An 18,801-nucleotide genomic window follows, 5' to 3' on the forward strand; every position below is an offset into this window, starting at 1 on the left:
CGGACGGACGGGGTGAGGGACAGGGAGAGAGAGGAGGGAACTTTACATCTAGGGTAACTAGTGTGAGTTGCACTACTCCACTACTGCTACCCAGCTGCTAACTTACACGGTGCTCGGTTAAGTACAAAGGGAACTACTGGAGTTAGCAAAGGCTCCGACCGAGCACGCTCTAACTCCAATGTCTGCCCTGGGCTGTCCCAGGCATGGAGCTTCTCTTCACAAGACTGTGTAGCTGCAAAACAAATGTAAGCGTTAAAATAATAAACAGACAAAAATTAGAAAGTAAAATAAAAACCAACAAAGAAGTACAGACACACACAGCCCCAGCCCCGGTCAGCACACAGATACATCCGCATCCCAGTAACTTCTACCTGCTCTCCTGCCTCTGTCACATCACTTGGGCCACACACTGCTTGGCAGGGGCCACCCGGCACTGGTGCAAAAAGCACAACAGGAATTGCACCAGTGCTGGAGAAGTTTGAGGGCGACCTAAAACAGTGGTCGGAGTAGTGACAGCAGCACAAGGGCAAGTACAAGATGGGGTTAAAGAAAGCAGGGATATCCAAATCACTGCACATCTCAGCTTGGAGGGAAGTGAAGTGGGAGAACACTGACCCACTTGGCAGAGAGGTGATTCAGCACTCCTCAGTGTACCAAGCAGGGCCTTGCTATCAGCAAGAGGAAGGAATTAATAAGAGAGCAGTGATGGACAGCTCACAGCAAAAAGGACTTCAGAAGAGATCATTTCCCTTCCATTCTAGCTAGGCAAAACACCTTTCCTATTGCACCTTACAAACCAGCGGTCTGACATCCTTTGAGCTACTTCATACTTTGAGCTACTAACAGAGACACTCCAACTGCTGCATCATATGAGATACTGGTACTGTGTGTAGAAAACCAGGGAAATACCACAGGAACAGACAGAAGAGGACACATCTGGTTCTTCCTTCCTAGAGTGACCTGAACAGAATCAAATATTCCAGATGTTCCCAGCTCATGCTAAAGATCCTTCTACTATTGCTTTAAAGTCAGGCAGCTAGTACAGTATGTGTGTAGGAGAAAGGCTGTGAGTTCCACCTAGATTTTCTCCAACCTAATAGCTTTTTTCATATGCATTTTTCAGAGTTTTTCAGCCACAGGCTCCTCTACAGAGCTAGCAAGTTCAGGAGATATCAAGCAGAATTTACCATAACTCATAGACTAACCATAGTACCAGCTAACTGAGCTGAAGACAAACACACCAGATAAAGCTCATGACAGACAAATGCTCTTCAGAGCCAAAATTATCCCAGACTTTTCACTCAAAGCACCTGATAATGGATTAAAAAATGCTTTGGGGTCTTTCAGGAGCCACAGCCTCCCTTTCAAAGCACCTTAAAGTAGTCTGAAAAAATGGTTTTTGTTCCTTTGGTACTTCTGAGCATCATCCATGTCAGAAGTCCTCAGAAGTTCTGACCAGTGAGACTGAATTCAGTCTCATGCATTCCCTCCATAAGTACATAAGCAGACCTGCACCACTGACCCCATTTACCACAAGAAAAGCTAAGAGATGCAGTGACTTGCCCAAGGAAACCCCAAAAGGCAATGCCTCTGCACAGAACTCCACATCTCACCCAGATGAAAGCAAGAGAATGAAATTAGCTAGGATGAGGTTCTGGTTTTTGGTTTGTTTGTTTTTTTGTTTTTTTTTCCAGAAAGGGAATGAAATGTTTGGAAAATTTCAGTGTGCAAAGGAGGGTATTTTGCAGGAAGGGAGATGATTTCTTTGTATTCTGGAACACTGGAAATGGAAAATCAACACATTGGAAGGAAGTTGAGGAAAGGAAAAATCTTAGGTAAGGAGAAATGGGAAGGGTGGAGGAAGGGGTGAGAAAAAGATGCTGTGAAGCACTGCACCCCTGGACTTACTGGCTGAGAAACAGAGAGAAAGCTGGGACTGCATGGACTCAGTCTGTGTTTTGCTCTCACTGTGCCTCCGTCCTTCAAGCACTGAGCTGCCGTCCCCGGTGGAGAGAGGGGGAGCTAGCATGGCAGGGAATTAAAACACAAACACAAACAAAACACGCAAGTTCAGTAAATAAAAAAAGAGAAAGTAAATAGGAGAACATTAAAGAAACCACAATGCTGGGCACAAAACATGCAGGAGTATCCTCCAGGGCAAAGCCAAGTAGACAGCTCGACAACATGAACCTGCTGTGCAATTTAGAATGACACAAGGGCAGGGGGGCGGAGGAAGAACAACGACACACACTGCCTTTAGCCCCACCACAGTGGAAACAACATATCCCCGAGGCAACTGTCACTGAAGGATAAAGATAACGTCCCCTACAGCACAGCAGAGCTGATCTGTGTATCCTGGTGTCTATTTAAAACAAGAAGCTGGCAGAGGAACTGCACAAGCACTTCCCTTTTCCGAGAGTCACGGCTATGCAGAACACTGAGAACTTCAACACTCCCAAACCTTTTGGTCTACTTAGTTTTGCTCAAGTGCTTGCTTATCTTAAAATGTGGAAGGGCAAGAATTGAAAAAGAACACTGGTGAATACAGCTACACTTAAAACTGGAGAACTAAAATTACCAGAGCTGGCCACAGCACAAATCACTACTGTGCAAATCACCATTCAAACGCTCCCTTCTATTAAATCATAACAAAATTTTCTAACCTCTGCCAAAAAAACCAAAACACAGTTTTGATCTGTAGCAATGTAGCCATATACAACTCTGTACACTGACCAGCTGCCTTTCTTCCTACACACCTTCTGTTCCAGTCCTAGACTTCTTTTCCTTGTAGCATTTGTATTCCTGACTTACAACACCCATTGGCTCAGCTAGCTCAACCATGGAACCTCTCCAGAATAAAAAGTGCCACAGGAGACAAGGTTCTGGACAAATACCAGCTCTGGATAGCTATCCAGAAGAGCTGATAAATCAAATTTATAACTGCACTATGAAACCCATCCAGTTCCCATCACTCAAAGCCAGATTCCTAAACCACAGCTTACTCTTTGGCAAAAAGGTGGGAGCTAGAACACTGTCCTATAATGAGGCCAGGTCTTATCTCAAACAATCTGTATTGCAGAGCTCATTCACTCACTAGCATGTGTTTCTGCTCCCTGTGATTCCTTAGAAGAGGAGCCAGCAGCTTGTGACAAGCCACAGGAAAAGCATCAGGAATTACCCCACTGACAGAGGCAGACATTGCTGCTACATCACAGGGTCAGCACTGATTTTTCCCTGTAACTCAGATAAACTACATGGAGAATGAAAGAATAGCTCTGCCTCAAAATGCAAGTTATTAACACATTTGTCTCAGAATGCAAACTACCTTCAACTATCTCAAACTTGTTTATTCAGGAAGATGTCTGCTCATCCTTCGTTAGGGAGGTTAGGCAAAAGATAGCTGCTCAAACAACATGAGCAGATATGGAACTTGGAGATCCTTCATTTAAGAGGTTTACAAGCACAGGATATTTATGATATGGTCACTGAAAGATATGAAATCTCAGCCTCTCTCTCTACTGATATCTCAGTCAAGGACAACAGGCTCAGAATGATCTTCATCTTAAAAAAACAGACCCAAAGAGAAAAAATAACAAGGGAAGTGTTTGCATGTCACAGAAGATATTCCCAGAAAGGGGTGAAAAGGGAGTCTGAGTAGTAACAGAGAGGTTTCAACTCTCTGTAATCTACAGGGAAGCAGAAAAACACAAGCAGAGTTCAAACCTCAAGGGACTCGTAGGGATTTTCCACACCTAGAAATGAACTGGAGATGAACAGATTATGATATACGCAAGAAAAGAATTCCAACTCTGAGACAAAAACAAATTAGCTCAGTGTTTATATACCACAGAGGCCAAGTCAGACGATTCCCCAGTGCATGGTCCCACTGTGACAGGAATGACAGCGTCATGGCGAATTTATGAACTGAGTCAGACACAGAAATCTGGGAAGCTAGTTCAAGGCAATGATTGAATCTCTAGAATCCCTTGCCTACACTTAGCTGTATTCGAAATTACAGGCAAAATACCTACCTTTCAGATCCTCATCTTCAGTTGTGGTGTTACAGCTCTCTGTGGAACCCTGCACGGCAGAACAGAGCATTACCAGGCATCAGCAGTCAGGAGTGAGCAAATAGTTTGATTTCTTTGTGAAGAAAGATGGGGAAAAGCACAAAAACATTGGCAGGGATGGAAGGGAGAGGATGATACAAGGAAGATTTGAATGTAAGCAGGCCAAATACAAAGCATAACATAACAGCATCTCTGCTCAGCTTTTGCATGTTCGAGCTCTTAACCCAGAACTTTTACAAGTGTGGAAGTTACCAAACTCTGTCAAATTAAAGCTAATGAGAGTTGCTTCTGTTTAGAAGAATATCCACAAGAAGCTAAAGAAGGGCTCCTAGGCTTTCTCAGAGAAAGTGTCCAATTGCAGAAGAAAAAAAAATTGTATAAGTGCCTGTATCTCCTTTTCTATCCCACATATGAAAAAGAGTGGTGATTATACACCACAATAGGAAAGATGTGTTACTATCTGAACAGTTGTTTTTACTCAGCCTCTTTCAGAGATCCACAGCCATATAACACAACCCTCCTAGTCTATTGTCAGCAGTATTCAGGAGCATGCTACAAACCAGACATTGGAAAGGTAGAAACTGAATTAAGACACATGAAGACAGGAACAAGAGAGAAGCAGAGGTTTTTCTAACAACACTCCCATCCCTTACCTTTATGCCATCTGTAGCATTATGGACAACAGTTGTTTGAGGCTCCTAGGAAAGGATGGAAGAATCATTAAACTCTAGTTCCAAAGCATTCTCTAATTCACTTTCACTCCCCAGCAAGTGGAGAAAAGGTGACTGACATTAAAAAAAGTCAAATCAAACCACGAACTCCAAACAGCACACGTGTGCCCGCATGCGTGCGCACACACTTCCTGCACAGGTTTCATTAAGAGAGAGGCTGCACTAAAGCTACAGTCACAAGGAGACAAAGCCCCCAGCTTCCCTGCAGCTGCACCCAATTCCCAATTCACTTCCAGTGAACCAGGCTGCCACAGACACCAGGGGGCAACCAAGCAGCCAGTCTGCACCCTCTGCAGCCATTCATGAGGTAATGACCCCTCAGGAGCATCCTCACTCGAAAATGCTTCAGAAGAGGAAAGGGGAAAGAAAGGATAGTACTGGGCTGGGGCCTTTGTCTCCCAGTTTTTTGGAAAGGTTGCTCGGTATTTTACCCTAAAAAAGGGACATTCATAATTTCCATAATAAAAATAGTATGAGCCAGACCACCTCAATGCCTCTCAGAGAGGAGTTGCTAAGGAACTGTGAAAAAAGGCACATTTTTCTAAAAACCTCTGAAATGAGCTCCAATTTCAACAATAACCATATTTAATAATTTAGAAAGGCTCTCTCCATATCAAAAACATAATGAAAAAACTAGTGAAAGGAAAGCAGAAAATTATGAAGTGTCCCAAGAATCCTTCATTCTACAACAAAAAAACCCCAACACCAAATCCCACCCTCCCATGCCCCAAAAATGCCAAATCCAACTCTCCAGAGACAGACAACAAAGAGCAGCTACCAGGCCTATGGGCGCTAACTAGCTCCTGCACTCATCCCTTCATTACCAGGACAAGACTTCAGGATCTTGCACCATCTCCTCCCACTGCTGTTCTTGCTGGGTGGCTCAGCAAGGGCATCAGGGACAGCGCTGGGCAGTGCTGCACACTCTCCCATCTGCCTCTGCCACCTGCTGCTCTGCTGCCTGATTCCACGGGTACTGAGGCAGGCCACACACCCAAGCTGTGCCATTCAATGGACTTGGCACTGGCACTGTGCTGGCACTGTAGAGCTTGCACACAGGCCAAACAGGAAGTGCCAGCCCAGCAAGTCAGTGAGTTGCAGGAGATCAGCCACTCAACTGAGCAGGCCAAATAGGCCAGCAAAGGATTCTTCTAAAAACCCTTTGTCTGCCCTTTCCTCTCTGGTGTCCTGAAGTCCATCCTCCATTTCCAGAGTGTTGGAGAGTGGATGGAGCTTGACACTCTCTTCTTCAAAACCATCCTCCCCAAAGCCAGCAGGAACAGTATAACAGGACACACAGAACTATACAGGGGTGGCACATGGGGAAGTCCAGGCAAGCTGCGATCCCCACATCCAACCACAGCTCTGCTCAGCACCGCCATCCCAAAGCCTGTGAGGCTGTGATCAGGCCCCACAGCAGCACAGGGACACAGACAGAACGAAGCCAAAACATAAGCTGAAACAGAGTGGCACAAGCAGCACTCGGGAAGGGTTTTGGGAGGAGAAGGGGAGAGGACAGAATCAAAATTAAACCAAACAGGAAAAAAAAATAGCGGTTGGGGAAGATACCATGGACGTCTGCACTGGGGGTGTTTCTTTTGCAGTGCTTACTATACTGGTTTTGTTGTTGCTCTGTGGCTGAGACAGAAAAACATGGTTTTAGTTCCCATGCTGGGCAGCAGAGGCAGCAAGAAAATGACAGTATTGCTTCAACCCCAACCACCTCCTCAGACCCGACCCTCCCCACAAGCTCAGTCACCAAGAAGAGGGAGGAAGGAGGAGTGCTGCCCCAGTTTCTGGACATCATTCTTCCCCCACAGGCAACAGAAGTTGTAAGGGGTGTACCCAAATTCAAATGTAAATGGACTGCTAGAGCTATAAGGAAGGAAATCAGAAGGCAAAAAAGCAGCAGCCTAAAGGGGTGGAGAGAATCCTGCAATGACCACTAACAAAAAATATCTGGTGAAGGAAAATGAGACATGGCAGCTGTCCTGAGACAAAGAGACTACAGAAGTGAGAGACACACAGTAGTCATGGTCTCAAACAGGGCACAAATGGGAGTCAAATCTGAGGCGTCCCAAAATGTACAGAAACAGTTCTAGGCAAGAGTTCCAGGGAATCTATTGAGCCAAGTAAAAGTGTGGTCAGCCCTAGAAAAGGTAGAGAAAAAGTAACATATGATATGTTGTATCCCTGCTATAACCTGAACAAAGAGACTTCAGGACCAAAATATTGAAAGGAATGGGATTGGGACATAAAGAAAAAGCCATATAGTTCCACAAGTAGGAAGTTCTCTGGATGACGCTCAGCAGCTTTTCATCTATCCCCTCTTCAGATTCTCTTGTAGCTGTGGCAGAAGAATAAAATCTCCATTTTCTGCATTCATACAGCACAACAGTGAGGCCATCACCAGCTTGCTGAAAAGAATCATCCCACTGAGTCATGCATGTCAGGAACCAAGTCTATGTCTGTAGGAAGTCAAACCTATCCATAACTACAGGGTTCCTAGCCCACAAATCCAGCACATGTGTGACCCCCACACCAGGCTACGATTCTTTTGCTGCTAGATGCCAGCAGCAAGGTCAAAATTGAGTCTGCAGGAGCCTCGCTCCCACTCCTCAGTTTATAGATCAGGGCACCTGATGGGAGCTCACAATAGTGTGCCTTTGTTGCAGTGGCTCTCTATCCCACTCAGAGAGTGCAAACTCATACTGCAAAACATCAGGCCCTCATCACCACACCACAAACACCACAAAGAATGGAGAAGTCAAATGCTAAGCTGGAAAACATCTGCCAAAGGTATAATTATGTTAACCAGTGACAGATCTTATAAGACTGAGACTTAACAAACACCTACTAACAATTCAGCTTTTCTTCACAAGCAACGAGTCTTGGCTTAACTATCCATTTTGGAGAGGGAGAGAGGAGAAACAAAAGACGAAGACAGGGCACATGGAGAGGGGAAGAAGTAGAAGAAAGAGAGGCAGAAATGAACTCTTTAGAAGTCTGTGGGAAAAAACCCCAAACATTTACACTCAAACACCAACCTAAGAAAGGAGAAATACCACAGAAATTATGGTTTGCTGCCTCTTTCTATACATCCCTGCATTGTCCTGAGACTCTGGCCTTCCAAGAGTTTTGTTTTATGCATGTCTTTCCAGCCTAATGGCAGAAGAGATGACAGGTTGCTGTAGATGTCAAAGAGACAGATCAACCTGAAAAAGTTAATCCCAAGCTATTTTGTGGCACAAGCTTCTGACAATGGTCCACCTCTCCACACAGCACTGAGGCTTTTGTACTTCTTCAGAAATAGTCATCTGAAGAGATGCAGAGATCTATCTTCCAAACCTCTTCCAATGAGAGGAAGGTAACCCATTTTTCTTAGCTCACTGGGATAAGAAGATAAAATTAGCACAGAAGAAGCTATACAAAAATAATTCCACTGTTTTGGAAGGCTTTATAACTAAGGCCAAATGAGAAAAAAAATCAACAAAATGACCAAAACCTAAACAAACATCCATGAAGCCACTGTTCCAAATAAAAAGTTGACAACAGCCCGTTAGGAGTGTTACGTTGCCTTATAAAGTGCAAAGCCTCATATACTCAAAGCACACAGCCTACCCTCCAGTCTGCACTGAGCACCCAGCTCACCCACAATATTCTTCCCCAGCCAGTGGGCTGAAGACAACCAAGTTTGCTAGTCCAGAATTGGATAGCATTTTACGGCAGGATAGTGCCCCAATGAAATTGGAGGCAGCTGAGCCTGCATGTTTTTCACAGCTCTTTTTCAGGTGAAGGAAGGTATCTGACATATTGAGCTTCCTGCACACACTCACATCATGTGGCCATCTAACCACATGCTCTTCCCTGGAAGAAGCCGGCCTTTCCTTCCCAGAGGTGCAGGCAGCACAGCCAGCTCTTACCCCTCCTTCCCCCCCGGCTGCCAGCCAACATCAGTCACTGGCCAGGGTACAATCCTTGGTAATTCTGTACTACACAAGTTAAAAGAAGCCCATTCACCTAAAAAAGGTGCTAGGTCCTTCTTAAAATCTGTAACACAATTCGTTTTGGCACAGCAGTTGGCAACATTTCCTGAGCTCGACAACAGACAGACAGACAGACAGGCATGAGCAACACACAGGGTGCAAGAGAAGGAAAACAGACCAGTGCTCATATTGTAGGGACACACACACGTAGCCAACTAAAAGAAACGAACTACCAATACATGGGCTGTCTCTGGTTATTCAGCCACTTTCACTGCTTCCATGTGCATGAGCAACACACAGGGTGCAAGAGAAGGAAAACAGACCAGTGCTCATATTGTAGGGACACACACACGTAGCCAACTAAAAGAAACGAACTACCAATACATGGGCTGTCTCTGGTTATTCAGCCACTTTCACTGCTTCCATGTTTTCAAAGGCTGACGCTTACGTGGTTTACATATCCCAGCTGCTTTAAAACAATATGCAAAGGGAATTTAAGTATTGCTGGCAGTGGGCAAATTTAAGAATTGCTGGCAGAAGGGCAAGAAAGGCAAAGTGAACTTCTGCCCCACATAAAGGCAGGGCTGGTGAAAAGTCAGTCACTCACTTCAGATTTTCCAAGCAGTACTTTGGGATTACTTTTTTTCTGGGTTTTTACACAGTTTTAAGGTGTCATTGAAGGAGGAAGAGGAGAAATATCGTACATTACAAATAGTAATGTAAAAACAATTATTCTGCTGTCTTGGTACTGTAACGTTCCCACCTCTATCTGAAACGGAAGAAATATTTTCTGCTATTTTTCTGTCCATAGGAGATAATACAATAACTAATTCTTGTCCTTTGGTTACTGTTAATATCTTGGTGTTAAAGCGTGTCATTGGGCTGTGTATGACTTCTGACAATATGACACTGGCCAATTTCCTCTTTGGACCCTTGAGAGTGGATTTGACTATTTATTTAACAAATTCTATAAATGTCAAACACCTTGATGGATGAAAAAGGAAATGAACAGGACAGGGGGGCAGTTACTGGGTATTTGGTCATGCTAGGATACACAAACAAGATCAGAACAAAAGGAAGTTTTGGATCATAAAGGCTCTGAACAAACCTTTTCAGTAAGTATGCTAAAAAAAGAAATGACCGGGCAGCTCTGAGCTGCCCAGTGGTGCTGTGCCCACACATTTCATCTGAACAGTGGAGCCCCATCAGTCTCTGCCACATTTGGAGTGACTCCCAGTTTGTTCTACACTGCAAGACTTCTACGAAAGATGACAGCACCAACACCAGGCAAAGCACCTGTTGCTCTTTTTGGCACCTCTGCAACAGAATGACAAAGCCTCCTGTCCAGGAAGGCACACACCTGCTCTGCTGAGCCAAGGAGAACCTCTGTCTTTTTTCGTTTCACACTCAGAGCAGGCAAAGTCAAACTGAATTGCCAGCAGCTGGATTTTCTGCACAAAATGGGAGCTGTATGTGGCCAGAGGATCACAGAGCCCTTTTTGTGAGGACATGGACCCCTGGGTGCACACTGACCCCCCCGGCCACCCCCTGGCACGGACATGCTATGTAGGGTGATGAGCACAAGCCGAGCGTGCATGGCATGGAGAATGGCGGAGGCACGAATCGCAGGCAGCTTACGGGAGGTGCTCACCATCAAATGCACACTGGAGCTCAGATGAGAAGAAAAGCACAGAAACTATTCACACATTAGTGTGCCAGCAAGGGCCCCCCTGCCAATAATGCTCCCCTGAGGCAGGTATAAGCAGCAGCAGAAATGCACAGACACGGAAAAAAGGAACAGAGAGAAAAGTCTCCATTAAAGCACACAACTACACACCAGAGGAAAGGGCAAGGCTGAAGACCCCCATCTCCTCAAACACTGAGGTCAGAATGTAGGTGCCCCTCACACTGATATAAGGGGAGAACAGAGAGCAATATATGTGCACAAGATGTGGGATACAAGGACGTGTCTCTCTGTGCTCTCCCACCTCAGAAAATGGGGCAGCTTCCCCAGCCAAAATGAAGAGGTAGGCAGAAACCCCGTGTGTTCACATTTGGAGAACGCAGCGTGTCTTTGCAACTCAAATTAGAGGGTAGGGAGGAGGCCACAACAGAAAGGCACACGCAGGGACTACAGAAAGAAGAGGGAACTTGTGTGCATAGCATGGGGAAGAGAAAGACTCCCTCACATGAAATTTGGGCCTGATTGGAGAGGTAATGCTCAAACAAGAAAGACAGAAGCACTCAAAAGCCAGAACACTGCACTCTCAGATACTGGGAGAAGAACAAACAGGTTCAAACACTACTCAACTTTCTTGGACTCTACTCTTGTTCAATGGCATCTTCAGTCATCTTCAAAGACACCTTCACACCAAATTGGAGTAAACGAGGTTCAGCATGCATTTCCCTCCTCTTTCACTAAACTCTTAGTGTCATCCAGTTCAAGCTAAGCCTGGCAGGTCTTTCACCATTACAATGCTATGCCTTCCCCTTGCTGTCCCCATGTATATTTTCCATCTGCCCTCCTCCTTTGGTACTATCTAGGCTATCTGCTGCTTACTACAGTCCAGCCCACAGAGTGGTAGCACAGCACACCTCATGTCAGTCAAAACCCACGATGGTGTGGGCTCAGCCCTGCAGCTCTGGACTCCTGCACACAACCACAGCACCCCCTGGAGTAGCCTGTGAACAGAGAACAGGCCATGGAGCTGTAGCTCCCCACTTATACACTTACTGAGCCTTCACAGCTCTTACCTTGAATATTGCCTTCATCCCTGCTGTCCTCAGAGCAGAGCTCAAACACACACACACACACTGGCATGTGTTTGAAAGCAGAAGTGCCCATGTTCACCTCATACCCAGAACCACATTCCTTATCACACCATACACAGTCACACAGGCACTGCATGACCAGACTCAAACTAGCAAAGCTTCTGCCTCATCTGATCTTTAATTCCAGAACAGACAGACTCTGATCTGTTCACCATTTGGCTTACAAATCTTCCATTTCATGGAGGCACAACACAGGGCTTGCCATTACATGGTGTACAAATTTGTGTTCCCTCTCATTTCTTTCAGGACAATTTAGCTTCTCCACAGGCTTTTCCTCAAGCTAGAACTAAAATAGCATCTACTACCAGTGCATGAATACAATGCTTAGACTGCCATCAACCCAGAGAAATCCTCGTACACTATCACAACAGGGAATTTGTGGAAATTCACAACAATGAAAAAGCAGTTTTTATTTTTAATGCATCCTGTAAATTGCAGCAGACAAAAAGAAACTATATGGATATTGAGGTAAACCTGTCTCTAAGAAAGATAATCTCATTTGAAATTCATACAGACTTCCAGTAAGTTACAAAAGAAAAAACGGACAGAAAACGTTAAGATACAAGCAAAAGGTTCAATAGGAAAACAATCACCCTCCTACACAGAGGCACAAGTAACACTGACACAGGAGGAAACAGAACCCTCTGCAGATCAGAACTTAATTAGAGTACAAGCTAAATTTAAAACAGTGTTAGTCTATTACAGTGCATGATGTAGCGTAGAAATCCCAGAAAGCGCATTAATACTATATATACTATATTATTGTATTAATAATCTATTAATTATAATATATTAATACTATATATACTACATTATTCTATGCTATACTATGGCTACTATAATAACACAGGGAACAAAAGCTAGGTTGGCAGTATGAAAAGGGCAGGGAGTGAGGTCTGTGTTATGACCAGAGCATGAAAGTACTACAAAAACAAAAGACAGGTTAGATAATGCCAACATGAGGCACTGGTAGGAAGTGCTAAAGCATCAAAATTTATTAAGTCAGATCATACACAAGGAAGTTACTAAACCAGATCAATCTCCCAGTACATCTTAACAGCTGCATCAGAACCATCTATTGTTACCTTCCCAAGGTGACTAGCTGAGTGAGCAAAGCTTTTTGTTCTTCTTGTAATGTGACTGCAACTTAGCAAAACACAGAACCCTCTAAGAACTACTAGGCAGGGCAGAGATGTCCCAGGGAATGAAAAAATTGTTAAAGGCAGACACAGCCTATGGTAAAGCACCTCACTGATCACTTGAAGGGTTGCCCTACACCTGAGTGACCAAACATTCTCCCAAAGCACTACAGACAACAAACCTAGGGATGAATATTTGTTATAGTTCTATTTTTATTATGTGTGTGAATTTTAGGTGTTCATCTCTCAAACAGGAGCAGATTTTCTACAGTGAAACTTAAAGAACAGTCTTGCTTTAGGTAACAATCAACAGAAGTCAGCAGGTGACAGAAGACAATCTGAAGAATCACTTTCTCTTCAGCACGGCAGCAATACTAGAAACAGTGAATGTAAATCATTCCACAGCACATACTAAAACATACTATAATAAGCAGAGTGGTCCCAAGCAAGGTCCCATTCACAGTCCCAGGAACTTAACATGGCTATTTTATTTTTATGACAGCTTTCTGTGTTTCCATCTTCTACATGCAGTTCTCCCCCAGTCTGATACTGACAATATTTATGTTAAAATATCATGCTTGCAGCAACTCATATTTCTATGGATAGGATAGTCATTTCAGAACTTAAGGTAGGAAAAAAAAGTTGAACTAAAAGCAGATCATCATAGTGAGAGTCATCTTGAACCAGCAAATTTGAGGTCCTATTTCTACTTCTGCTTTAGCCTTTTTGTGTGATGCTGAGCAAATAGTTTAATCTTTGTCAATCCATCTTCTCTCTTGCCCTTTTGTCAGCTTGTCTATTTAAATCGTAAGCTAAGAGGCAGGGATTTTCTGCTTAGCCACCACTAGCTAAGCACACTGGACCCTTGATCTCAATTGGTATTTCCAGGCATTACAACAATGCAGTGAAAAAACTGACTGCATCAAAGATGGATATAATGTGCTACTGGATGTCAGCACTTAAACAGATCTAAAGCACTCCCCAGGTGTCTTGCATAACACAGTTCAGCACAAAACTCTGCTGTTCAGATGAACTTGTGCTCTCCCTGTTTAGCTTCACCAAAACAATCAGTTATACTTTAAACAGTATGGCTTTAAGATTATAACAAGTCCAGATACAGAGATAGGAGCATTAACTCCTGTTGGTCACTGTGTGAATGTTACTTGACACTTGCAGATTTTATAGGCTGCTTTACCTTGCTACTGTGCCTTCTCTGTTTAAGGCATGCTTTCACCAACTGCTTCCCAGCAGCCATGCCAGTTTACAGAGCATCCTTCCTTCCCCACATACTCTTTACTGGGCAAAGGGCAGGGAAAGTGATACACATCAGGCATAAAATGTACACTTACTGCAATATTTCTTACAAACAGCAGAACAAATGGCATTTGGTACCTCTTTGCAGTTATGTAACACATAGGGCAGATTTTAGAACATTAACCTTGTTAAACCAAACAAATGGATTTTTCCTCTTTCAGTCGAGTTCTCCTTTCAGCTGCGCTATTCAGCTTTTACTGGGAAAGAAAACAGAGTGCATGTGGCAGAAAGACAAGGTAGAAAATAACTGACTTGGCAGAGCATTGCAAGTGAATGCTGTTAAAATCTCCTGCACCCCACAGCATGCTCCACAATTTACTATCCACATAGTGTTACAGTGGGCCTGAAGAACATTATTGATATAATTTTGTAAATCATAGTCACAAACCCAAGTGGTCAGAAGTAAACAAGAAAGAAGAAAAGAAACTGACAAAGAAATGAGAGAAGGATCAATTAAAAATAATTACCATTACATGCTTAACTGAAAATAAGACTTAGTGCATTAAAAAATTCTGATTATAGAAATGGGTCTTACAGGCCCTGCTAGAACTGGTAACACACACAACTTCTCACACCAGCAGGAAGTAAAATACCCCTTTGGAAAAAAGGGAACATGACTCTTTCAAGTGCTACCCAGAGACAAAAAAAAAGTCAGCAGTGTAACACTCACTACAGGGAGCCCAGACCCTGACAAGCTTAGAGGAAGGACACTCAGCATAAAGGGTCCTTAATCTTCATCCAGATGTTTACCCCAGCCCACTCCTTAACCCCTCTCACCTTGCAGTAGATGACAACTCCACATAACAGTCATAAAGGGGAACAAGAAAGCAAATAAATCTGATTTGAAAGTATCTAAAGTAAATTTTTTAATGGTAGATGCACAATGTTGCTCATAAATTTAGAATCTTAAAAAAATACCTGGGACCTACAGAGATGACCACAAGATAGGTGGTATTACAGGGGCTCTGCAACTCGTCACTAGTATCTTCTAGCCTCACTTTCTGGATTTGAAAGCAGAAAACCACATTCCTTGGGGAGAAAACTTGGGCCTTCCTGCTGCTACTCCAACAGCTTGGATCCAAATTCTGCTTGAAGAAAGTGAGTGCAGCACTACAAAGGTTTGGTGAGCAGGCAGAATTTAAGATTCAAGGCAGTTTAAATCATTCATTATTTAAGATAATGGAAAAGTTCTCAAGTGCCAAGCTGATGAAATATCTACCAATTAGCAGAATTAGTACTTGAAATAGAAGCAACAGTGCAAAATGAAAACCAGGAATGCTTCAAATAAAATTTGGAAAGGAATTTGCTGGAGCGGGCAGTCATATCTATGGAAATTTATCAAAATAACCCCAGTGTGGACACACTAGTATTGGAATTTTAAAAAAGAGTATCTTTCCTGTCCTCCCCTCCTGATTTAAACGCCTCCCACTGCCTTCCAAGATGGTCTGATCCAAGTAAAATGCATGCATCCTCACTGCTTTAGTGCTAAACTTTCTTCAGCAAAGGATTTGAGCCTATTTGAGCTAGAGAAACAATAATTGTGCTTTTTTTTTTAGTATCAGCTCAACACAACTCACGCTAGATGCTCCTATCACCTCGTACGACTACCAAATCATTCCTCTCTCATTTATGCTAAGTCAGCAAGTACATGCTGTACCTTGCATCAGAAATTCACCAACACACATTTTCATGGAGTTACTGGGAATAAAACTCGAGAAAGATGTATATGTCTCACTCAAGCTTGTGTAATACTATGTAATAGAAATTCCTACTATCCTTGTCAAACAATGTGGAATTCTAGCACAGTCAGCTCTGAATACCAGCCAAAAAAAGGGAAAGTTACTTTGAACAGAAAGTAAATTATCACAAACTGGTGGTGCTTTTTTCTCAATGTCTTTAAAGCCATTAAGTTTTTCACTAGTCTAATAATCTATTTGTGGAAGAAATACTCTTTCAATTCTTATCTTCTTTGTGGATATCTGTGACAACTCTCTTATAGTGCATAGTCACCCTGGATCAGATAAAACCAATGAAGAAACTGAAATATATTTCCTCTCAAATCTCCATAAAGAGTTGATTTCCAAAAACGTTGTAAGAGACAAACAGAAAACTCTACAATCAAACAAACCAGTCTTCTTATCTGGAGGAAACATGAGAAACAGGCTAACCAGATGGCATGTGGTCAGCAGCAGACTCCAGTTAGAAGTACAGCATGCAGTGCTTGTTCTAAACCTAGACTGGATGTAGAATAATTTATATAGGAAGTGGGAGTGAAAAGGATACCACAAAACTGAAAATCTGGTTGGTGTTCAAGCCACGGTATTTGTGCTCTGCACTACTGCAATGGGCAGAAAATCATTGTTTGCCACAAGTAAGACCAGATGCTCTTACCTCAACCAGACACTGGCACAAGTTGTTTGTCAGAACTGTACAGGGTGAGAAAGTGAGGGGAGCTAAAATTACGTGTTCTCTGCATAAGGAGCAACATGTGACAAGTATGCTGGTCACAATGGTGAGGCCACCAACCAGACAGTGACCAGCACAAAGCCTGTTCTCAGCAGTCAATGGGTCAGTACTGTTCCAACAAGCAAATGGACATAGCAAAAGACTGCACTTCAAATGGGATGCAGTGCCCATTACAGTAGGGCAAAGAAAGAGATAAGCATGTAGACACTGAAATCCTAAAACAGAAGTGTTAAGGATGTCCTACTAACACACACAGCCCATTATGTATTCTCTGTCTTGTCCAAGCTTAGCATTGGGGGAAGACAACTTGTACTTTTAAACGTCTGTATTACTGAGCAGAAGAGTAACTCAAACAGGAGCTTTAATAAGAAACACATTATTTATTTCTGAGTTTTAACACTTACAGAAATGAGGACTCAAAATCCATACCTGAAGGTAGACACCATTTAGGGAAAATGGGAAGCTTAAACACCTCTCCTGGGGGCCCTCAGCCCAGGGTGAACATGAGCAATGCACCTCATGGACAACACCAAGGTTCACACTGCAAAGCCAGACTGCTGTAACCCTTTGGAGGGAGGAAGCTGCATGGACTCTTCACTGCAGGTCTCCAGTGTCCTGCAGAAGCAGCAGTTTCCTGAGGACAATCTCATTCACCATGAACAGAGAATGCTATGCTCTCTAATATACCTTCCATCTTATCAAAGTATTCAATTACACATTTGAGGAGCAACACATACTGCAAAGGGATGAAGAAAAGTAAATCCAGAATTATCCTTTTCACAGAGGAAGACATTGTGTACTCCATGAACCAAACACCACAAGCTTTCTATGGAGCTGGAAGGCTCTAACATACAGGCTCTCCTTGTAACTACATTACCAGGAAGTTGTGCCTCAAGATTTATGTGTACATCCTTTGTCCATTTTTTGAATATTTTAACCCAAGATGTGACACTCCCTGAAAGCTTGTTACAAATCAAGAATCCTAAGAAGAAAGCCATTTTTTATCTAGATAGGTAATAAAACTTTGTAGACATGTTGATGCCTACTGGTTTTTCAATTACCTCTCCCCCACCTTGCTGGGATTTTGAAGCAAGCACCTGTTGGTCCTCATTTCACAACATTAGGGATAATCCATTCTTATTCCACTGGAATTCTACTGTAATGTTTTAAATATCAACAGATGCAACAACTCTACCACACTTGCTGTATTAGTGTGCAGGTGTTCAATGCACGTCTGTGCGAGAGGCAGGCTGGTGCAATGGCCAAAAGCTCACTCTTGCAGGCACATATCAAAGACAAGAATCCTAGGGCAGGAACAGCATTTTCACAGAGCATTTTGATCCAAAAATAAACAAACCCCAAAACCTGGATGTCAATAGGGCAGAATACTGCAGAACTGTAAGAATGCATGTTTTATTAGAGGAGTCCCGAAAACAAACACAACTCTTCTAAAAACACCTCTTTTTCCAGCAGCCTGCTTGTACTGTGAGCCCTCTGGGAACAAAGCCTCATTAAAATGGAAAAGGGCTCAGAGAGCAGGAGAGAACAAGCGTGCTGGTCCTACAGTATGAATGTCAGCCCCCAGCACAGGGAGAATGAAGACTGCCCACAGTGCTAAACCAGGAGATGATCTGTTCCACCTAACAGCTGTGGAGAAAGGTTTGGTCTTCAAAGGAAAATGCAAGCAAATGAACCCAACTCTTCTTTTCCATGTGGAAGACAATTATCCTTCAGAACAGTTAGGGGAGGACCATGCTCTAGCCTATAATTGTCTCTCCTCCAGTACCAGACAATAAAGGGCTGCTGCCTGCAACAACAGAGCCCTGGCAAGGGCCTGTGTGACCACCAGAAATAAATGATGACCATGCAACACAAAGAGTGACATTGAAGTGGGGGAAAAAAAATTCCTTTCAGAAGGGAACAGGAGAGTGCCTCAACTTCAGGCACGTAAATTGAACTTTTAACACAATCCTCAGTTTCCGTTCTGTCCAAACATGAACATTTGGAGGCTCCTCCTTCCCCACCCTTCTTCCCAGCTCAGCCTTCAACATCTGTCCAAGTGAGTAGACCAAGAAACTTCCACGGGGTCTGCTGGCTGTATCATCAGGCACTCACAATTGCTCTGTGCAATTTTCACAGTCAGAAGCACTGAACAGAACAGACTTGTCAGAGGCATGTGTAACAACTGGGCAAGTCCTTGGTCTTTCTAATCCATTGCTGACCAGTTCTCCATACATCACAGAAATGGGAAAAGGAATTCCTG

At 43.4% G+C, this 18,801-nt stretch overlaps 1 protein-coding gene across 1 annotated transcript in view; it reads right to left on the reverse strand.

Annotated features, from left to right (window-relative positions):
* Positions 1–18,801, reverse strand: part of CAMK2G (calcium/calmodulin dependent protein kinase II gamma) — a 131,492-nt gene that overhangs the window by 9,454 nt on the left and 103,237 nt on the right. The window contains exons 14-17 of the mRNA XM_031061782.1: positions 4,724–4,768; positions 4,032–4,080; positions 1,909–2,022; positions 107–232 (exon numbers count right to left, since the gene is read on the reverse strand). Of these exons, the coding sequence (XP_030917642.1) occupies positions 107–232; positions 1,909–2,022; positions 4,032–4,080; positions 4,724–4,768 (334 nt within the window). The remainder of the gene's footprint in view (positions 1–106; positions 233–1,908; positions 2,023–4,031; positions 4,081–4,723; positions 4,769–18,801) is intronic.

The sequence above is a fragment of the Geospiza fortis genome, unplaced genomic scaffold, assembly GCF_000277835.1.
Source record: "Geospiza fortis unplaced genomic scaffold, GeoFor_1.0 scaffold130, whole genome shotgun sequence".
In the NCBI taxonomy this organism is placed as follows: Eukaryota; Metazoa; Chordata; class Aves; order Passeriformes; family Thraupidae; genus Geospiza; species Geospiza fortis.